The sequence below is a fragment of the Mesoplodon mirus genome (assembly GCF_964341445.2).
Source record: "Mesoplodon mirus genome assembly, chromosome: 2".
Classification (NCBI taxonomy): Eukaryota; Metazoa; Chordata; class Mammalia; order Artiodactyla; family Ziphiidae; genus Mesoplodon; species Mesoplodon mirus.
In genome coordinates, this window is record NC_138977.1 from 56,427,635 (window position 1) to 56,451,649 (window position 24,015).

A 24,015-nucleotide genomic window follows, 5' to 3' on the forward strand; every position below is an offset into this window, starting at 1 on the left:
AGTTTTGCAGCTTTTGTACAGCTTTGAGGGCTATATTAGATGCTTTCTTCTCATACTACATTTATTTCTTCATTCAATTTATATCTATCAGTCTCACCAGAGTACTTTGACAATGGAAGGTCTGGTTGTAGCAACTGGTGCATCACCAAACGTTTCAAAATTAATATTTCAACTATTCTAGGCCAGGAGCCTTAGGCCCTGCCTTTTCCCCTCCTTTAACCCTGCCTAAGAATAACTAACTTGATGTATGAAGATTTGACAAAGGACCAGCACTTAGAACTCCTGTGCTGTAATCCTGTGTCCAAACACAAGGAGTGGACAAAAAGTGACTCTAGATCACATTTGGTATGAACTTTCTGAGGCTGACCCGGAAACCTACTATTCAAGGGGGCAGGAACACGCCCCTTACAAAGATGTAATGAATAAATCTTGACTGGCAGTTTCCTGCTCTCAGGTCGCTTGCCTTCCTCCCCAGCAAACTTTTGAAGTTAATCTAAAAACAAGAAAACCCCTCTGCCCCTGTATATCTTGTTTGCACTAGAAAAATTACCTGTAAAATCCCATCCACAGATGTTATAAAAATAAGGAACAGTGACATCATTCCATATATGCACAAAATGGGAAAAGAAGGTAGTTCACACCTTAAAAAGGAGGGTACGTGGTCATTTTAAGTAATCAAGTACCTGGCAAGACCTGATTTATTAATTAAAGCCATATATTCAGTGCTTTTTCCACTTCCCTTGGTTAATGCATCATGTATTCCACTGGTGCAATACCCTAATTAATGGCACATGGTTTAATTAGCATCTGCCTTACAGCATTATTTGATAAATTTTATTGAAACAAGTTTCAATTCCTAGACATAATCAAAAAGCTCTTCCGACTCCTTAAAAATGAACAGAGTCAGCCTTGGGATGCTAGCAGAGATGGGGAGAAATGGTCTAATGACTCCTCTTTTTAAGTGCCTCCCAATTGGGATTAAAGATCACCTGGGAAATTTTTGAAAGTAACCTGAGCATCACCTCTTAGAGGTGACATTTAACAGGCCTAAAGTGGGGCTTGCACATAGTATTGAAAAGTAGCCCCAGGTGATTCAAAAGTATAGTAAGGATTGAGAAGGGAAAGGAGTTGGGGAGTTCCCTTCTGCATTTAACACTCCATTCCCGGGGGCTGGCTTAACAGGGAAGGTAAGGCAGACCTACATAGAACAGACTATTCCCAATTTATGTCTAGAAGTGTTAGCGGTGTAAGAGTGGGCAGCTACTGAGCTATTCAGAAAGGAGAACAAAAGTCTATAATAAGTTTGGATGTGGCCCAAGTGCAAAACAGGCTGGGGATCAGGAAGAGGCTGGGAGCAGGGCCGCTCGCCCGTGCTTTCAGAGAGCTTACCATATGCGGAGGAAGACTGCCTTCTACATGTTACACTTCATCAAAAGACTTGCTTAAACTAAATGCAGTGAAAATCATCTACGAGGCAAAAAAAAAAACCAAACCTGTTAGAAATAACCCTAATGAATGGTCCTTATGAGTGGGCCCTATGTGAAGGCTGGGGCTCTTAATTTAGGTCTGTTTTGAAAACTACATTCTGGTTTTATTTCATGCCAATTTAAAGGCGTGTCTTGGTTCTACTACCTTCTCAATCAGTCTGAACAATGGCTATAGGAGAGCTAAAAATATACAGTTGCTCTTACAAATAGGTCTATGTGGAGGCCCAAGTATTTTCAAAAGTTTAGCCAACTCACTAATCATGGTCCTTATAATTTAATGAACTCAGCATTTGCCTACTTTCTAATCTATAAAGCTCGGTATTTTTGTTGCTTTTTAATAAGCAAATGGCAATTTGAAAAATCTTCAGTGGTATTTTAATTTTCTACAATGAATCTCCCTGCTGTTAATTCTACTGTAGGTCTGCAGCAACAGAAACAGGAAAATATCAGACTTACCCAAATTATGCCTTGTACTGTTGTGTTCCCAGATAAGATGTCAGGCCCTTGTTAAAATATTTGTTAAACGAACTCCACCTGTATTAATCCAAAGTGGCTGCTATTTCACAGATGAGCTTCATAGCAAACAGAGGTTACTAAAAAAAAAAGCATCTGATACATAACATTTATGTTTTTGATGTGAATAATCAATATTCTCAAGGAATGAAGGTGCAGGGAAACTATAATAACAGATACATGGAAGAATTTTCATTGGGAAAAATGTACTTTAAGGAAAATTATTAGGGCTTGTATCTATAGAAAGACACCTACGGTCCACCGAAGTTTGTTAAGTTAAACTACTGAAAAGTACAGGTCCATGGGACTTCCCTGATGGCGCAGTGGTTAAGAATCCACCTGCCAATGCAGGAGACACGGGTTCAGTCCCTGGTCCGGGAAGATCCCACATGCTGTGCAGCAACTAAGCCCGTGCGCCACAACTACTGAGCCTGCACTCTACAGCCCGCGAGCCACAACTACTGAGCCCCCGCGCTGCAACTACTGGAGCCCGGACACCTAGAGCCTGTGCTCCACAACAAGAGAAGCCACTGCAGTGAGAAGCCCGTGCACCGCAACGAAGAGTAGCCCCCACTCGCCACAGATAAAGCGCGCAGCAACAAAGATCCAACGCAGCCAAAATATAAATAAATAAATGAAGTTAATAAAAGTACAGGTCCACAATCCCTTCTCCAAAACCCTTGGGCTCATTTGCATTTTGGAATTGTGAATGTTAAAGAATTTTTTTTTAATTATTATTATTATTTTTTGCGGTACGCGGGCCTCTCACTGTTGTGGCCTCTCCCTTTGCGGAGCACAGGCTCCGGACGCGCAGGCTCAGCGGCCATAGCTCATGGGCCCAGCCGCTCCGCGGCATGTGGGATCTTCCCGGACCAGGGCACGAACCCGTGTCCCCTGCATCGGCAGGCGGACTCTCAACCACTGTGCCACCAGGGAAGCCCTAAAGAATTTTTTAAAGCACACAATGTAGCAACCCATAGAGGTCTGAGGCAGCACCTAGATCAAACACAGTAATCAAACACATTAAACATTGCCACAGTAAAACGTACAAATAGTCCCATTTAGTCCCATTTAATACCATAAATAGCCTCAACAGTTCAGATCAGGTTTTGCTGTAAAATTATATACAACAAATTTTTTTTCAGAGTTGTTCTGGATTTTAGAATTACAGATAAGAGACTTGGGGACCTCTATAAAATAGATGAATTTGTATGGGAATGGGAACTATCAATCCAAAGTTTTAAGAGACCTTCCCTGAGACATTACTCTTTTTGAAGAATTTGGAATCTTATGTGAGAACCAATGAAAGTTTAAATATTAAACCAATGAATCTTTATTATTTAAAGTTTTCATGGCATTTAAAAAATAAATTTAAAAAATAAGTATTTGCATTATAGCAGAAAGTCACATGTGTTGCATCACTCAGTGTTACAATTTAATGACAGGAGATAACTAAGCATCAGCACCATAAAACTGTTAAGATGTTTCTTAAAATTCAAGTAAATAGTTCTAAAGCACTGAAAATTCTGTTTAAATACCAACCTGCAGCATCAATAGTTTTAAAAGCTATAACCCAGTGACTGGTTCTCACAGTAGTCAGTGACTGTACTCTGGCAACTGTAGGACAAAGTTCTTCCATTACTATATATTAAGCTTTCTGATAACCTCCCATTTATCAATAGTATCTCAGGAGTCACAAAAGGAAAGAACTATAAGTTATTTAGAGAACTCTATTTGTAATTTAGATTTGCACAAGGACATGTATTCTAGCAAAAAAGCAAAGACTATTTCACCATACTAATTTTTTGCTTTCATATTCTCAGAATAAGGTTTAAATAATTTTTAACCCTTAAAAGTCAGCTCAGTTCAATTACAACCATAGAAACTGTACTGGTATCAGAACATAACTATTTTATTACAAAACTTAACAGTATTTACAAAATGAAAAAATAATCAAATGACTATTGCCAAAGTTAAAGGTTTTTCAGCCATGATTGAAGAAAAATTAAGCAACATTTTCATGCACTCACACACCAGATCATTTGTGAAATATGCAAACTCTTAAAATTCATGTTAGTAAAACTTCCATGTATTCACAATACTTGTATGTTTATTGGAAGATGGCAAAAAAAATCCATAGTTCTGTACAGTAAGTTTAATATTAACACAGTTTGTTCATTTCCTTTAATGTTTTTTGGATTTCATGAATACTCATTGCATTGAACATTTTGCAAGTAAGAATTTTAATAGTACCTCTGTCACCTTGCTGAATTCATCACCACAAAAAAACACACTAATAATTAGTTTAATGCTTTTGCAGTAAACCGAATAGTTATAACTCCAAAGTTATATTAAACTGAAGCCTTCATTGTGATCAATAGCTTGTATCAGTTTAGAGCGTAGAGTTTCTTTGTCCGTATACTTTGGAAGATCCAGAAGATTAAAACAGGTATGGGAAACTGGGAGATATTCCTCACCACCTCCTGTTGACTGGATGACTAGTATTAGACTCTTCATACCAAGAATAGGAATGCGATCACTACCTGTCAAAAATACTGCCAAGAAAAAAACCATTTAGCCAACTACTTTTATCAAAACAACAATATGGAGTATCAAGACAATCACTACAGCAAAGCTTTACAGTAACATTTGCTCTAATGGAAATGTTACTTCTACTGGAAGCCTATCTCCAGAATTTGTGGAAGCATGATTTTGAGATACATCCAAACAATATTTTTTCTTTAAAAGTGTAATCTTAATATTAGCACACAGGAGATGCTTAATAAATGTTTGATACATGAATTACTATTGTCCCTGAAACATTCTGAGAGACCTTCTTTTTGAAAAGAATAGCCATTTAGAACTAGTTTATAAACAAAATGCAGTTTTGATTATGATCCCTTTTTCTACTTGTCTTGTTTCTGTCATTTTTAAATGGAAATTTATAATTAGCAGCCAAATCTCAAATCACTGAAGAATGACCTGTCATCCTATGATATGCAAAACAGACACAGATTAGGCTATAAATAAGAGAAGTCCTGGAATAGAAGAGTTCTATTTTCTACACCAATTCCCAAAGTTTTCATGCAGAAGCAAAGAGAAAAAGAAAATGAAGACTGAACACAGAAAACAGCTATACGGCAGAGATCTTTTTAGAAATTCTAAAAGGAATTACATCCCTGGTTTATTGTAATCGGTGTTATAAATTGTTTTCTTTCATCTGAAAGAACCAATCCTATTTTGGGCACTAACTGAATTTAGCTTTCAAAATATGAAAACACGTAATAATGTAGATTAAAAAAATTAAAAACAGAACCTTGGAATAATAAGGAAAAACCTTTATCCACTAAAGTGAATCAGTTAATCTCCTGTGAGAATAAGTTTATTAGATTCCATTCTCATAAAACACAAAATTAGAAATACTTACACAAAAATTGTTTTTTCTTTTCCAATGGTAATTCGTGAAATACTTCCCAAAACATTTTTATTGTAGGATGTTCTGCCCAATATTCTCCTTTGTATTCTGTATTCTAAAAACAATACAAGCTTTTATTAACATTAAGGGATATTAGTTTTATCTCGAATCTGACAAACTGGCTTCCTTAGCACATAAAGCTAACATTGTCCAGGTGTTTGAAACTCATGTGATTCAGTTAATTACTTACTACTTCTTGGGCATTTTGCAACCGTTAGTTCCAGGGGAAAGGGAAGAAAATATGTATGAATCAGCAGAAATGTCTCCCCGCTCCCAATTCAAAGAACATGAAAGGATTGTAATATCATCTTCCAAAGTAAATATTTAAAGGATAAACCAGAATTACTAAAATATTAATGGATTATTAAAGTTCAACATGGAATTAAGTATCTGTAATAATTATAAAATTTTCTTTCCCTATATTGATGAACAGAAGTCATACTAATTATTTTGTATTATTCTATCTTCTCTTTAAAAAATAAATGGTTCTAAGAGCAACACTGGTAATTTTCTGTGGTAGTTTCCAAGATGGCCCTCAAAGATCTCTGCCTCCTGCTACTCATGCCCTTGTGTAGTCCCCTCCCACACTGAACAGACCTGACCTCTAATCATTAGGATATTGTAGATATGAGAATACATGACTTCTGAGGCTAGATGACAAAAACTTCTGTGGCTTTAGCTTCTTTTTGATCACTCACTCTGAGGGGGAGCCAGCTGCCGTTTCATGAGGACATTCAAACAGCCCCATGGAGAGGTCCTCATGGTGAGATTCTGAGGCCTTTGGTCAACAGCCATGTGAGTGAGCCATCTTGGAAGGGAAATTCTATTCTTAAATCTCAGATGACTAACAGCAACAGTCAGTATTATGACTGCAACCATGTGAGAGACCTCTGAGCTAAAATCACTGGACTAAACCACCTCTGGATTCCAGACCCTCAGAAACTATGTGAGACAATAAATGTCACTGTCATCTTTCAGCCACTATGTTTTGGGGTAATTTGCAACAAAACAGCTAATACACTTCCCCTTTAACACACACTCCTCCTTTCTTTGTTCATCAGGCTAATTTCTATTTATCCTTTAGGGTTCAGATTAAATGTCACCTAATTCATTCATTGACTCATTCAACACATATATAATGCGCTTTAGTCAAAGTTTGGGGCCATGGGGAAACTTCAGTGAACAAAGTTCTTACTTACCTGGTGGAGTGTACCATGTATGAGACGCTTTCCCAGTTTCTGTAGCCTAGGTCAGGCTTCTCCTTATATACCATTCACTAAACTCTTCCTGTATATTCATCACAGTTCAATTATTTAATGTCCAGCTTCCTTACTAGAGGACAAAGACCATGTCTCAATCTTATTTACTGCTCTCTTCCTAATCTGTTGCATAGTATCAGGCATCCATTGAGCCCAGGTAGGGGCTCAACGAATATTTGCTTGTGGGCTTCTTGAATTTGGGGCTCTTTTTGTAGCCATGATTATCTCAATGACTGAACTCTTGAGAAATCCACAACATATTTGCTATTAATTTATAAAGGTTTGGAGAAAATAGTTTGAATTTTAGAAATCAGCTGATGTATTAACTTGTTTGAATTAGTCTGTGAGCATGTTAGTGGGGAAATGAAAGGAGGATGCCTAGTTTTTTCTATTTTCCTTTGTTTTTTAAAACCTCAAGATGGTTCTGGGGAAATGTGTACACAGTCCTGATGAAGAAGAGCATTTAAAATCACAAATCATAATCAATGAAATTATAATGAATCAGATACACAGTGGAAAAAACTAAGTATGCTAAGTACACTAAAAAATGTCCTGTCGTACTGAATGAACACTTCTATCAGTTACATCTTCAGGCAAGGTTTTAACTACTTGCTGAGTACCCTTCTAAGGCTCTGGGAATACAGCAGTGAACAAAAGGAAAAAATCCTGCCTTTACGGTGCTTACATTTGTAGTGGGGGGTAAGGAGCAGCAGACAGTAAAGACAATTAAGTAAAATTTTATTTAGTCAAATTCAAAGAAGAAAAATAAAAGCACAGAAGGGAGATAGGGATGTATATGTGCACATGTGCAATTTTTAGTAAGTTACCGAGTGAAGGTCTCTGAAAAGATATAAAGACATAAAGGAAGTGAGAGCAAGAAACATCTGGAATTACCAAGGTGAAGAGAATTCCAGGCACAGGAAATAGAAAGGCCACAAGACTGGAGGGTTCTAGGCTCAGCAAACAAGCCAATAAGGCTGAAGCAGAGTGAGAGGAGGAATGAAAGAAGATGAGGCAAGAAGGATAAACTGTGTAGGATCTAAAGTGTGATGAGGGGTCATTACATTGTTTTCATCGTAGAGTGACTGGAGGTGGGGTCCATTTCCACTGGGGTATCCTTAAAGTCAATACAGCTTTCTTCTCTTCAGCAGATCAATTTACCCCCAAAAAGAAATCTTCAATCTCCTTCCTAGAGGATTTAAGCCTGGCTACCAGCTTTCTGAGTGCCAGCTTCAGTTCTGTTTTCCCAGATTCTAAAGCCTCTCTCCAGAGTTGTATTTCGCTAGGTAGGAAAGGGGATGTGAGAGGTCTAATAATTCCTTAAATTCGCTCTGAAGTAATCCTATTGCTTTTAGCCCTGCCCTGCATCCCTGCCATTACAGTAGCATGATGTGCCAATTCCTGAGCCTTTCAGAGATTCTACATTGTGACACGGGTTGCCTCTTGACAACCCTGTCCCTCTGGAGGCTTCAAATTCAATTTTCTTTGTTCTAAGTCACTCAACTCATCCACCTATTCTCTCTCTCTCTTTTTTAAAGTATTTATTTTATTTATTTATTTTCCTTATTTTTTTTTTGGCTGCATCAGGTCTTAGCTGCAGCACACGGGATCTTTGTTGAGGCACGTGGGATCTTCTCGTTATGGTGCCGCTGTCTGTTCGGGTCTCTCTCTAGTTGTGGCGTGCATGTTTTCTCTCTCTAGGTGTAGCGTGTGGGCTCTGTAGTTTGCGGCGTGCAGGCTCTCTTGTTGAGGCACACGAGCTCAGTAGTTGTGGCGGGCGGGCTTAGTTGCCCCGCAGCATGTGGGATCTTAGTTCCCTGACCAGGGATCAAACGCACGTCCCCTGCATTGGAAGGTGGATTCTTTACCATTGGACCACCAGGGAAGTCCCCACCCACCTACTTTCTATCTTCTAAAACTATTTTTTCTCTTGCTCACTGTATTTTTTTTTGGGGGGGGGGGTTATTCCTATTTTTATTCCTTTATTGTCATTCTAGTGAGATTTTGGGAGGGAGCAGAGAAAAATGTGTTTATTCCAACATGTCTAACCAGAAGTCCTAATTTTTTTTAATTAAAAAATATTATTCCCTAAATTATTAACACAGTAAAATTGACTTTTTCTGATGTGTGTATAGTTCCATGAGTTTTAAACACATGTGTAGATAAACCACCACCACAAACAGGATACTGAACAATTCCATCACCCCAAAGAACTCTCTTGGGTTACCCCTCTGCAGTCACACTCTCTCCATCCCTAGCCCCTGTTCACCATAGTTTTGGCTTTTCAAGAATGTCATGTAAGTGGAATCACATGGTATGTAATGCTCTGAGACTGACTTCTTTCACTCAGCATAAGGACTCTGAGAGTCATCTCAGGTGTTGCATGTGTCAGTAGTGCCTTCCGTTTTAACACACAGTAGTATTCTACTGTATGGATGCAGCGCAGTTGGTTTATCCATTCACCCACTGAAGGATATCCGCGTTGTTTGCAGTTTTTGACTTGTTTGCAGATTTTTAAAAACATAATTTAAAAAAACCTTGTAGTAAAATACACGTAACCTGAAGCTGATCATCTTAACCTTTTTAAAGTGTACAGTTTGGTAGCACTAAATACATCGGCATTACATGCAACCATCACCACTTTCCATCTCTAGGAGCTTTTCATCTTGCAAAACTGAAACTCTGTACCCATTAAACAATAATGTCTCTTTCCTCCCTTGTTTACAGATTTTTGTGTGAACATAATATCTAGGAATGGAACTGCTAGAGAATGTAACAAATATATGTTTAATTTTATAAGAAAATGTCAAACTGTTTCCAAAGTAGCTGTATCATTTGTATTCTCAACAGCAATGTATGAAAGTTCCCAATGCTTTGTATCCTTGTTAGACTTAATAACGTATTTTTTTACGTTAGCTAACTTAACAGGTATACAGTATAGAACTACTAATGCAAAAGCTGTATCAGAGGTTGCTAGATTACAAAGATGGAAAAATGTACAGATCAACCCTGCATACATCTTTCTTAAAGTTGATCTAACCTAGCACTTTTTACTAAATGTTTATCTGAAGAAATATCTGAGAATTACTTGTATAGGAAAGACGGAAAAGAAAAAAAGTTGTTTAAAAATTCCCAATCTTCTCCCTAAAGTTTCCTGTATTGGTTAAGGCATCAGTAATGAAGATCATGAGTATTATTTATTCTCTGATAAAAAAATTTAACATTGAGACTAATCAGAAAAAAAGGAAACAAAGATCTTAATCACTGTGAGTGCTTTTCATAATGGTTTTCCTAGGATTGAGGCAGAATGAAAACCCATTCAGTTTTAGCTGGGGCTTCTATTCAGCCTCTGTCATAGATAATATTTTTCTATATGAATACCACCAATACCAGAGATACAAAAATGCTATCTAATTCATACAATTAAAATTCATTCATTGTGGAGTAAGAAGGGTACAGTGTTTTCCTACAAAAACGATAGTACTAAATAGTGTAAAATGGAAAATAAATGAAAGAGCAAGATTTCCATCAACAAGCCATGTTTTCCTTTTGCCTTTCCATTTAAACAATATCATAGATTTGTTTTCCCCTACCTTTTCCAGTTCCTTCCAGTCATAATTTGTATTTCCAATAACCATTGCTTGTAGTTCATTAGGCTGGAAGAGCTGAAGGACTTTTCCTCCACAGACCTTATGAAAGCCCGCATGAAAAGCATCAAATAAGGAAGCCACTGATTTATTGAATATGTAATCCACATAAGCATCAACAAACTCCTGCCTAGAAATGAAAAAGCACACATGCACAGAATATAAAAATCATTTTTTATAGAGAATACATATTGAAGTCTTATTAAAACTTTGAATGCAGCTGTACTTTTTGCTACTTATGTATAAAACTGAGAAAGTATGAGTAAGGTTCAAAGGGACAAAGTCTTTATGAAGTCTATTATTCTTTCCATACAAAAATCTGGTATATCTATGAGGCACGTACAATCTCTCATTTACAGCCATTCTTAGGCTATTTCTAAGTGAAAGATTTAATTTCCTAATGGGGAGAATGATGATACAAATGGCTATCAAAAATATTTTTAAATTATTCACAATTTATTCAGAATTTATATGTACCATTCCACATACATCCCTAAAAAGAATAACCTCTTAAAAACACTAGGTGACAAAAAAAATGAGAGCTTTGGGATTCAGACTATTTGACAGACTACAGTCTATTTTTCCTTGGGTTTCAAGGAATCTGATACACAATTTATTTAAAAAACTAAAAACCCAAGAGGGACACTAAGTATTCTTTAAGGATAATCATTAAAGATTACAAGTGCAGTTTCTTTTCAAATGTATGTGAACATACATATAAATACACACATACACATGAACATTTTTGATGCTTTTCTTCCTGTTATGATACAAAAGGAAACTATGATGAAAAAAGGAAACCCCTTTACCCAGTAATTAGAACTACAATTTTATTCAATTTGTTCTGTTAGCCACAAATACTTCATGAGCTATCTGGTCAAACCAATAATGAGAATGGGTACTAGAGGATTTCGATATTTCATACTCCTGTTTTCCAAATTAAAAAGGATGATTCTATAAATGGGAATACTGGTAAATTTAGTCATCTACAGATAATCATTTTAGCAAACTTTAAAATAATACCAAACTGAATTTACAAAGAGAAAAAAAAAAAAAGGTTAAAGGAGGACATTATAAAACTGGGTGGCCCTAAGGAAAAATTAATAATAGCATATGCTTATCAGCATAAGGTTCTGATGAGAAGAAACAGATAATTTTGTAATGCATAATTTTATAATTAATCTAATTAGAAAGTCAAATTTACACTAGTTAAGTCTCTTAAGTACAAAATGTTAAATTGTTTTATGGGCTAACATTTTTGCCTTCAACACTTTCATTATGTAACTAGGACTGGCAGTACAAAGATCAAAATTCTTTAAATTACTTCTAAATAATCTATGGGAAACAATATTTGTTAGAAACTTAAAGAATTAGTCCAACAAAAGAAACTTTAAAAGCTGAAAAAAACAATCTTTCTAAATCATAGTCAAAGTTTTTCAAAACCAAGATTTTTTTTAAAGGGTAAGTAGAAAGACCTAATTTTTTTTCACATTGTTTTTAAAACAGCTTTATTTTTTATCAAAGTAGAAGTATATACAGTTTAAAATGTCAAACAGTAATAATCCTAACAACCAACATTTACTGAGCACATACATGTGCTAGGTACTATTCTAAGCATTTTAAAATTATCGCCTCATTTAATCCTCAAAATAACCCCATGAAATATGTATAATTTATCATCCCATTTTACGGAAAAAGAGATTATGAGGCATGGAGACATAAATTAATTTACCTAAACTTAGTTATACAGCTTCTAAGTAGTAGAATCAGGATTATAATCATTTGGATCAAGTCCCTGGCAATTTGAAGAAAACTATTTGTTAACTATTTTTGCTATTCCTTCTTTTTTTTTTTTTTTTTTTATTTTATTTTTTTACGGTACATGGGCCTCTCTCTGTTGTGGCCTCTCCCGTTGCGGAGCACAGGCTCCGGACGCGCAGGCTCAGCGGCCATAGCTCATGGGCCCAGCCGCTCCACGGCATGTGGGATCTTCCCGGACCAGGGCACAAACCCACGTCCCCTGCATCGGCAGGCGGACTCTCAACCACTGTGCCACCAGGGAAGCCCTGCTCTTCCTTCTGATATTTACCTTCAAACTTCAACAACACAGTTCTATTGTTATTCCTTGATTTACAATTATAAATATTATCTGATGAAGTGAATACTGAATATTGGTTCAATATTTATTGTTAACATTTTTATGATTATAAATATTCAGCTAGGGAGTATTCTATGATTACTTTTCTTAAAAAGAACTTTTGTTTCCCTTAGGTTGTTACCTCATCTCCAACTTCAACAGAAATGTCAATCTCCCCTAGATTCATTCAAATATATTAGGTTGCATTTTTCTCCTGAAGACATTCCTCCCTGGAGCCCTCCATCTTCTTGATCTACCGCAGATTGATTGCTCTTTCTAAATCATGTACACACTGCTGTTCCTCTTTATCTCTATTTTTTATTTTTTATTTTTTTTTGGATCCCCTGTCTTCCTCGTTCTTGGTTCAATTCCTTGTTTTGGTAGGACACATCCTCCAGTAACTTCTTAAGAAAAATGCGCTGGAAGTAAATTCTCTGAGACTCTGCATGTATAAAAATGTTTTTATACACCACATACTTGATAGTTTCAATATAGAATTCTGTTAAAAGTAATTTTTTCCCAGAATTTTGATCTCCTAGCTTCAGTGTCATTCTTTAGAAGTCTGATGTTATTATTTTTTCTTTTTTGCGGTACGCGGGCCTCTCACTGCCTTGGCCTCTCCCATCGCGGAGCACAGGCTCCGGATGCACAGGCTCAGCGGCCACGGCTCACGGGCCCAGCCGCCCTGCGGCATGCGGGATCCTCCCGGACCGGGGCACGAACCTGCGTCCCCCGCATTGGCAGGCGGACTCCCAACCACTGCGCCACCAAGAAAGCCCCTGATGTTATTTTGATTAATTCTTTGTGTATGGTCTGCTTTTTTTTTTTTCTGAAAGGTTTTAGGGTTCCTTTTTCTTTGGGTTTTGAAATTTCATGTATTTTTGCCTTGGCATATGTCTTTTCAGTTCCCATGCTTTCCATCTTAAAAGGCATGTCATTCTGTTCTGGCAAGTTTTTTTCGTACCATTTCTTTGACAAATTTCATTCATTCCATTTCCTTCAGTGAATGTTTTTCAGTTTTTAATAGTATCCTTATGGATGCTACTCTTACCATCTTGAGGATACTGATTTCAACTTTCATTGAAGTTTTGTTTTTCATCCTACACTGTTTGTGTTTCCTTGGCATTCTTTTTCACTGTTTTGGTCCTTTCTTAAATGTCTACTGATCTTTGGTTATTCATTTACATTTAAAAGTTAGGCAGTTTTCCCAGTGAAGAATCCTCCAATATAGGGTGTCAAGGAGGAGGGAGCTGTAGACTGTCACTTAATCTCCCTGTTTTCATTTCAGCCCTCTGTCCCTGGCTGTGCCTAACTGCCCACAAATCCACAGTTCCTTTAGTTCAATCTCCCCAGAATGTAAATTTCCAATCTGCCTAGGCTGGAGAGGGGAAGTTGCCAGCTACTTGTGTACTAAGGGAAATGGGTTTCTAACTGCTTCTTATAACAGCCAATCTTTGTTTCCAGCTTCCCCTTAAACTCCACATACATATACATTTTAACCTGTTTTTTATTCTCAATGCCCGAGGCCTTTGTTCTGCAATATGAACTGTGCCTTCTTGGCTCCCAGTCCATCTTTTGTTGCAGCTTTTTCTGGTTGGCTGAAGTTAGGCACTATTGGCTTCTAGCTTCCAAAAACGTGTTTGCTGTTGTCTCCTCTCCCTTTTCTTTGTTCTTCTTGTTAATGATCTTTTAATCCCTTTATTAATGTCTTAAAAGGAGCAAACGGAAGATTAATTACGTCCTTACCATTCAAAATAAGTTTTATCTGAGTAAAAACTTAAGGTTGTGACGTATTTCTAAATACAGAAGAAAATGCCTACCGAATCTTTTTACTACCACTGATGCTGCTTATAATTCACTTACCGATTTTGTTTGTTAACAGCTGTGTCTGCACCATTTAGAACCAGTTCTTTCACTTCTGTTGCACCAAAGTTTTCAACTGTGATCTATTAATTTAAATTTTTAAAAAAAGTCAATGTCAGACTCAAAAGTTATTAGATTATTTTAATAACCTATTATTATAATCTATCTTTCTCTCATTAAATGTAAGAAGTAATAAATTTGCAGTAAAATTCTGCTACCATAAGCTTATTTGTGAATTCTGCATAAAGCCACAACTAGAAATCTTCATCTTCTCTGGCAGTTTGAAATCCTACCTTGACTAACTAATTACAAATCAACAAGTGTTTGGTTTGTTAAAAACAGGAAACTTAGTATTTATCATGTGTAAAACTTCAGAAGGGTCACTATAGGAGTAAAGTATTAGAAAGGATGTTTTCCATGGACAAGTGAAAGACTACAAGTCAGAATGCATTCAGTTTAGACTAGCTATGCATTCTTCCCACATGATAGCTGCTACTCTTGAATTCTTCCTTGCTGCATTCTTAATTACAGGTTGTTTTTCCAGTTTGCCATTAATTTGGTCTATAAAGAGTTGGTTATTCTGAAACTTTTTATTTCCCTTACTAGTGTGCTCATTTTCCTAATGTTACCATTCCCACCTTTGAATCTTCCTTCTTCCTATTCCCTTTTTTTGGGAATATTACCCTCTTCTTTTAAAACATTTTTTTTAGTATCTGTTGTCTATAAAACACTATGGTGGGAGTGGGATGATAAGAGATGAATAAATCCCTGCTCTGGAGTTTACTATCTAATAAAAGAGGAGAAATGTGATATGTAAACAACTCATTATAATAAAATCAATGCTATAATAGAGACATGAAAAAAATACTACCAGACCACAGAAGAAAGATAACTTACTTCTAACTAGAGGAAGTATTAAAAACCTTGAGGAAAAAATGTCATTTGAAAAGCATCTAGAAGGGTAAGTAGGGCTCTGAAAGATTAGGAGAGGGTGGAAATTTCTGACTGAGGACAGAGACTGAACAAAAGAATAGATATGAGAGCAAATATCAAAAAAAAGTATGCCCCTAAAAAACAGGGATGGTAAGGTATATAAAAGAATATTGTGAGACATGACAAAATGTAGTGTGAATGGAAGGATACAATGAAAGTTAGGAAAAAAGCCAGATTACAAAGGTCTTTTAAGTCCATTATAAAGCTATTATTCTACAAGTAATAAAGAGCCACTGAACGTCTGGGAAAGAAATGGTAGTAGGAAGGAATGTTTCAATTACCACAGTTCTTAAATATACTAAGCATTCACAAACTTGATGATTGATAAATCAGAAATTAAATTGCTTGGAACCCAATGTTTCAGTCAACTGAGATGATCAGTAAAGATTCAATGATAACTGACATGGTTATAAGTGAATCAACTGAAAAGGAGAACTAAAATTTCATAGTAAACAGAAGTCCAAGGAGGATTTTTTTTCTTGAAAACTATTGAACATTACTAAAATAAATTAACTTATTTCCCCTAAATCTATCAAATTTTCTTATAACTAAACTATGTGCCAATTCTTAAAATGATCAAAGAATGGATAAACTTTTTTGAGGGGGCACATAATTTTTTTGGCAAGTTGTGTGATAGTGGAATATGGTATCTTTTGTCAGCTTTGACCATAAAAACATAAAGAGAACTGTTTAGGGGTGGGGGACACACAAAGTTTTTGAAAAGAAAAGACATTAAAAAAGAAAAACTGAAGGTTTTACCATTTTCCCAAGAGTCTAATTTATAATAATGAAATTGTTACTTCTGAAGTGACTCATAATCCTTGCCGATTTTCTCTTCTTTAGTTGTCAACTAGTCTACTTCTGCCAGATTCTCATTTGTCAATGGCTTTGCATGTAACTGGATGATTTACTGAACACCCCTCTCAGAGAATTAAGTTCTGCATCTTTTACAAGATTTGCAATTTCATCTTCCAAATAATATTCCAATGTATTTGTATTTGTACTGCATCCAACCGTAAGACTAAATAGGCAAGGATGAATGTTAGTGTGAAAGGGATATCTGAGTGGGAATTAATCTTTTAGGTGGCAAATTCATTAGTGAATATTTTCATGTTACAATAACCTATGCTTCTCTAAACATTCTTGTAATTGCAGACTCAAAAAAATGAACACTTGAATAAAGAGGACCCCTTGTATTTGTAAAGATCTTTAGTATAATGTTAAACAACATAGGCTCTGAAGTCACAGAGCTGGATACAAATACTATCTCTGAAATGTGATGATTGTTTTCAGTTTTCTTTATATATAAAATAAGGATAATAATACCTATCTCTTGGGATTATGAGGATTAAATGAAATAATGCATGTACTGTGACTAGCATATAGTTAATGCTCAATAAATGTTAGCTAAAGGGTTCTTTAAGAATTCCATCCATCACAATAAAGAAAAACCCTAAGGCACAGCTGATAAATAAAAAGGGATGATGAACACTCAGGCTACTCTATGTCTTTTCATCTTACCGTAAAATTAAGACAAAATGTTTCCTCAACATCATCTTCTGGATAATCCAGTAACTGTTGCATGCTTCTGAAAAACAATATATATGTTTCTTTGAAGAAAAATATTATTGAGTATTTTGACTATTTTGCTTATGACTAAGTATATATTTTCATTCATTCTTGATCAAATCCTTTTGTTAATCTGTACTTTTATATTTGTTTCAGAATGGTGGATGTACAATGACAAACTTATAAACAATGCTGAAGAAAAAAAAACCTACTCTTAAGGCTTTCATCTCTTGCTTTGAATACAAAAGCATGTATCCACCCATTTTCAACACTTGTTCTTATTTATATACAATTTTTATTCCATTTTATGTAATAAATAAAAAGAAACTTTACATATTACATGTAGGAATGAAGGTGATTAGAAGTAAAAGTCCAAATAAATCATTTAACTACATTCAGGAAACATTACCTTCCTAAATTTATTATCAGATATTCACAAAGTATTGTTAAACTAAAAATTCAGTACATGGTTTTATACACATAACGCTTTCAGTAGAAAATTCTCAGTCTGAGTAACACAATGGGTTTTCCTTTATTAGAAGGGCTATTAGTTTATTTTGGAAATTCAACAACAACAACAGAAACATAATTATTCCTAAAAGGAAAGCTTCTGGACATTCCCCATTTCCTATTTTCTAAACCCCACTCTTGCCACTTTTTACAACTAACCTCCCAACATCAGGCATTAGTTCTTTCAAATCATCCAGAGATGGCTTCTTTTTTAGCAGTTTCTTATACAAAGCCAAAGGAAAATGGAGGTCCACAATAGTAAAATTATAAATTGCTAATCCACAGATAACACCAATCAAGTGGAACAAATCACTGTCTTCAAATGTCTAAAATTATAAGGGAAAAATAAGTAAAGACTTGTTCTCCATGTTAGAACATTAAACTTTCTCTGATTACAAAAACACATACTTGTGGTAGAAAGTTTTGGAGATACAGAAAAAAGTAATGAATAATAGGAAAAAAGTTCATTCTCATTCCCATCTCCCTGAGACAATATCACTGTTAGTATTTTTGCACATTTGCATTCAATGTATTTTCTGGACAAACAAAATTAAAATCTAGTTGAGATGATACTAAATATATAATTTCACAACTGGCTTTTTCCCCAGAAGTAGAATCATTTTCACATCTTTAAGCATTACATTAATAAATGAAATGATTACTAGAACTTTTTTCTGATTTAAAAAATTATACACATTCAAAAATTGGAAAATAAAAAACCTAAAGAAGAAAATGAATTAAACACCTGTAATCCAATCACTTAGAAACACTCAAAAACAATGATTTAAAAAATTTTTAATGTATTTCCATCTACTATAAGTTCAGAAAAATAATTTAAAACATATTGTATTTAAGGTTTTCTCATTTTTCTAACTACAACACAAGTATTTTCTTATGTCATTAAATATTCTTCCAGGACCTCCCTGGTGGCACAGTGGTTAAGAATCCACCTGCCAATGCAGGGGGACACGTGTTCGAGCCCTGGTCCGAGAAGATCCCACATGCCACAGAGCAACTAAGCCCGTGCGCCACAACTACTGAGCCTGCGCTCTAGAGCCCATGTGCCTAGAGCCTATGCTCCACAATAAGAGAAGTCACCGCAGTGAGAAGCCCATGCACCACGATGAAGAGTAGCCCCCGCTCACTGCAACTAGAGAAAGCCTAAGCGCAGCAACAAAGACCCAAAGCAGCCAAAAATAAATAAATTAATTAAAAAAAAATTCTTCCAGAACACAATTTTTAATGGTTGCATATTATATCATATAAAAGTTCCATGGCTTACTAAGTTAGCTATTTTAACTATAGTTAGACATTTAGATTATTAAAATATTAAAAACAATGCTTATTCCCCTTACCTCTCCCACCCCAGGAAATTCTGTAAGCATGACAATTAAGAGCAAACAATTTTTAAACTAGATCTGGGGCTCCAGACCTGGTTCATTCACCATCTAGCCTCAGTGTTTTCAAGATAAAAGTAGTATTAATTTCATATGGCTGTTGTGAGGATTAAGTGGAATAATGTATGTAAAATGCTTTTAGCACAGTTCCTGAAGCACAGAGTGATGGCTCAATAAATATTATTCTAATTAGCTAGTAATTTTCAAAAGAAGATGGGCATCTTTTTTGCATATATTTTGGTCCGTAGTTTGGAATATCTCCTTAGAAGAAATTCTGCTTTGCAAGGAAGAATTTCAAAGTCAAAGGAAAGTTAAGCATACTATCAAATTCTTTTCCTCCACAACTGTTCTAGTTTGTACCGCTGTTTGTAGTCCAGGAAAATGACTATCTTTCCACATTTTCATCTGCATACACATACCATAGACACATAAAACATATTTCTGAGTAAAAAAATGACAACTTGTTTTACTATATATTTTTTACTATTAGTGATACTGAAAATTATGGATTTGTGTGTTTGTGAAATGCCTCTTTGTATACTTGGCCCATTTATCTTTTGGGGGCTAGTGTTTACTTATATATTTGTATCTGAATTCATCATATGTCAGGGTTATTACCCTGTGTCATCTTTGTTACATATATGCTTTTTATGTTTTGTTATATCATATTTTTCATTGGTCAAATTAAACTTTTTCTTCTGTGATGTCCTACATTGTGTTGAAGTTTAGAAAGTCCTTCTTAAGTAGGGCAGACTGAATATGTGTTAATCTCTCTTCTTCCAGAAATCCCTCTAAGTGAGAATAAAGGAATAAAAATGGCATAAACCCAGAAGAAAAAAAGAATAGGGGAGGGTTTTAATAGCACTAAAGAGATTTCAATATTTCAAAATATGAAAAGTAAATGGATAGCTTGTCTGTTTCAGTAAAGCAGAAAAAACTGAAACAGTAGCTTGTAGAGGAAAGCCAGTAAAAAACAAGTTCATCTGTCCTGTAGGCTCAGGAACTGGAAGTGCCAAAGGTCAGAGGTAGTCCAGGTAGCTCAGTTAGTAAAACGTAAGAATCTGAAAGTCAGAGGTATTAGAGTGGGGCTGAAAATAGGACGCTTGGTGGAAAGGCCACTGCCTTTTTGGAAAGGATGAACTAAAGAGGCTCTGGAATCTGAGGTAGCTGATGGGCAGGGTGCTGCATTAAAAACGAAGTGATCAAATGAAGGTCTGTACAGTGAACAGTGAAAATCCTAGCTTCCCTTTCCAGTGTTTGGAACACTACTAGAACACTGACAGCCAGGGCTACAACCTTTCCTGTAAACACAAAGAATAAAAAACTTATATATGCTGACATTTGAGGGTTCGCCCTTGAGAGGCCCCCACCTAATCACTCTATGAATAGGGCCAGTACACAGTGCCCATACACATAAAGTATCTATGTAGCACTTCAGTGTCACACTCTAAAATAATAAACAGCCTAAACAGCCAAGAACCACAAGAAAAAGACAAAAGAAACAAACACAAGAAAACTGGATGAATAAGAGGTATTATGGGAAACAAAGAAAAACAATAACTTTTAAAAGACTACATTTAAAAAGATTAAAATCATAAAATATATCTATTCAGAACATAATGGAATGAAACTAGAAATCAATATCAGAAGGAAATATGGAAAATTCACAAAGATGTGGAAATTAAACAACACACTCTTAAAAAAACCAATGGGTCAAAGAAGGTATCACAAGGGAAATCAGAAAATACTTAGAGACTCCTGAAAATGAAAATACACACAAAAAAACTTATGGAATGCAGGGAAAGCAGTATTCAAAAAGAAGTTTTTATATTTGTAAACATCTATTAAAAAAGAGGGGACTTCCCTGGTGGTCCAGTGGTTAAGAATCCGCCTTCCAATGCAGGGGACGTAGGTTCGATCCCTGGTCGGGGAACGAGGACCTCACATGCCACGGGGCAACTAAGCCCATGTGTCATAACTAGAGAGCCTGCGCACCACAACTACTGAGCCCACGCACCACAGCTAGAGACAGGCCCGCACACCACAACGAAGATCCTGTGTGCCACAACTAAGACCTGATGCAGCCAAATTAAAAAATTAATTAATTAAAAAGAAAAAATTTCTCAAATAAATAACCTAACTTTATTCCTAAGGAACTACAAAAAGAAGAGCAAACCAAACCCAAACCTAGCAGAGGGGGAAAATAATAAAGATTATAGTGGAGATAAATGAAATGAGAATGGAAAAGCAATACACAAAGCAACAAAACCTAAAGGTGATTCTTTTTTTTTTGCAGTACATGGGCCTCACACTGTTGTGGCCTCTCCCGTTGCGGAGCACAGGCTCCGGACACGCAGGCTCAGCGGCTATGGCTCACAGGCCCAGCAGCCATGGCTCACAGGCCCAGCCGCTCCGCGGTATGTGGGATCTTCCCGGACCAGGGCACGAACCCGTGTCCCCTGCATCGGCAGGCGGACTCTCAACCACTGCGCCATCAGGGAAGCCCCAAGGTGATTCTTTTAAAAGATCAACAGAATTAACAAACTTTTAGCTAGAATGACCAAGAAAAAAAGAGAGAAGACTTACTAAAATCAGGATCAAAAGCGTGGACATTCCTATCAACCTCAGAGAAATAAAAAGGATTATAAGAGAATACTATGAATAACTGCATGCCATCAAAATAGATAATCCAGATGAAATGGACAAAGTCCTAGAAACACACAAACTACCAACTGACACTAGAAGAATTAGAAAACCTAAAGAAACTTTTAACAAGAGATTGAATCATCAATCAAAAACCTTCCAACCAACAAAAACCTGAGACCATATTCTACCAAACATTTAGAAGAATTAACACCAATCATTCTCAAACTCTTCCAAGAAATGGAAGAGAAGGAAACAGTTCTTCACTCACTCTATGAGGTCAGGGATACCATGACACCAAAGCCAGACAACGACATCACACACACACACAAAAGAAAACTATACAGCAGTATTCCTTACAAATAAGAACAGAAAAATCATCAACAGAATACTAGGAAACTGAATCCAGCAGCATATTAAAAGGATTACACACCATGACCAAGTGGGCTTTATCCCAGGACTGCAATGTCGTTCAACATAAGAAAATCAACCAATGTAATACGTCACATAATGGAATGAAGGAAGGAAACCACATGATCATCTCAACTGATGCAGAAAAAAACATATGAATAAAATCCAACACCCCTTCATAATAAATAAACTCAATAAACTAGGCATAGAAGGGAATTTCCTTAACATGATTCAAGGTATTTATGAAAAACACACAGTTGACATTCCACTCAGATCAGGAAAAATTGAGAAGCATGTCCACTGTCACCACTTGCATTTGAAAGCATACTGGAAGTTCAAGGTGGGGCAATTAGACAAGAGAAAGAAATAAAGGTATACAAATTGGAAAGAAAGAAGTAAAATTAAATCTATTGAATTTATAGATGACATGATCTTGTATACAGAAATCCTAAAGAATGCACAAAACAAACTATTAGTGCTAATAAATGAAGTCAGCACATGATCAACACAAAAAAATCAGCTCTATTTCTACCCGGTAGCAATGAACCAAAAATAAAGAAAATAATTCGATTTACGATAGCATCAAAAAGAATAAAATACTGGGCTTCCCTGGTGGCACAGTGGTTGAGGGTCCACTTGCCGATGTGGGGGACACGGGTTCGTGCCCCGGTACGGGAAGACCCCACATGCCGCGGAGCAACTGGGCCCGTGGACCATGGCTGCTGAGCCTGTGCGTCCGGAGCCTGTGCTCCGCAACAGGAGAGGCCACAACAGTGAGAGGCCTGCGTACCGCAAAAAAAAAAAAAAAAAAAAAAGAATAAAATACTTAGAAATAAATTTAACCAAAGAAGTGTAAGACTTGTACACTGAAAACTATAAAACATTGCTGAAAGAAATTAAAAGACCTAAATAACTGGAAAGACATCCCGTGTTCACAGACTAGAAGATAATATTGTTAAGATGGCCATACTTCCCAAATTGATTCAATGCATTCTCTATCAAAACCTCAATGGCCTTTTTTGCAGAAATGGAAAAGCTAACTGTAAAATTCATACAGAATTGTAAGGGACCGCTAATAGTCAAAAGAATCTTGAATGAGAAGAACAAAGTGGGAGAACTCACACATTCCAATTTTAAAATCTACAAAGCTATAGTAAACAAGACAGTGTAGTACTGGCATAAGAATAGACATATACACCACTGGAATAAAATTGAGAGTCCAGAAGTAAATCCATATAGCTACAGTCAATTAATTTTCAACAGGGTGCCAAGACTTAACAAACAATGGTGGGACAACCAGGTATTCACATGCAAAGAATGAAGTTGAACTCTTACCTCACACCATGGACAAAAATGAACTCAAAATAGATGAAAGACCTAAATATAACAGCTAAAACTATAAAACTCTTAGAAGAAAACTCAGGGGTAAATCTTCATGACCTTGAATTTGTCCATGGTTTCTTAGTTATAACACCAAAAAGCACAAGCAATAACATAATAGACCAAAAAAAAAAGACTTCACCAAAATTTAAAACTTTTATTATCAAAGGACATTAGCAAGAAAGTAAAAAGATAATTCATACACTGGGAGAGAATATTTGCAAATCATATATTTGACAGGGGTCTAGTATCCAGAATACATAAAAGAACTCCTAAAACTCAGCAACAAAAAGAAAAACAAGCCAATTTAAAAAGTGTATAAGACTTAAAAAGACATTTTGCTAAAGAAGGCATACAAATGGCCAAACAAGCACATCATTAGCCAGTAGGGGATGCAAATCAAATCACAATGAGAGGGACTTCCCTGGTAGTCCGGTGGGTAAGACTACACGCTCCCAATGCAGGGGGCCCCAGGTTCAATCCCTGGTCAGGGAACTAGATTCCACATGCATGCCGCAACTAAGAAGACTGCATGCCACAAGTAAACATGCCGCAGCACAGATCCCACGTGCCACAACTAAGATATGGTGCAGCCAAAATAAACAAATTAATTAATTAATTAATTTTTAAAAACCACAGTGAGATACCACTTCATACCCACTATCATAATAAGAAAAATACAGAAATACATATAAAAAATATATTTTAAAATATACATACATATATATATA

The 24,015-nt window shown here is 36.1% G+C and overlaps 1 protein-coding gene across 4 annotated transcripts in view; it reads right to left on the reverse strand.

Annotated features, from left to right (window-relative positions):
- Window positions 1-3,891: 3,891 nt before the first annotated feature.
- Window positions 3,892-24,015, reverse strand: part of HERC4 (HECT and RLD domain containing E3 ubiquitin protein ligase 4) — a 135,699-nt gene continuing 115,575 nt past the window's right edge. For all 4 annotated transcript variants that reach the window (XM_082608976.1, XM_082608977.1, XM_082608978.1 and 1 more), the window contains 6 exons: window positions 17,613-17,779; window positions 16,896-16,962; window positions 14,382-14,464; window positions 10,328-10,511; window positions 5,428-5,530; window positions 3,892-4,555 (listed from right to left, as the gene is read on the reverse strand). In XM_082608976.1, coding sequence (XP_082465102.1) covers window positions 4,347-4,555; window positions 5,428-5,530; window positions 10,328-10,511; window positions 14,382-14,464; window positions 16,896-16,962; window positions 17,613-17,779 — 813 coding nt within the window. In that variant the 3' untranslated portion in view covers window positions 3,892-4,346. The remainder of the gene's footprint in view (window positions 4,556-5,427; window positions 5,531-10,327; window positions 10,512-14,381; window positions 14,465-16,895; window positions 16,963-17,612; window positions 17,780-24,015) is intronic.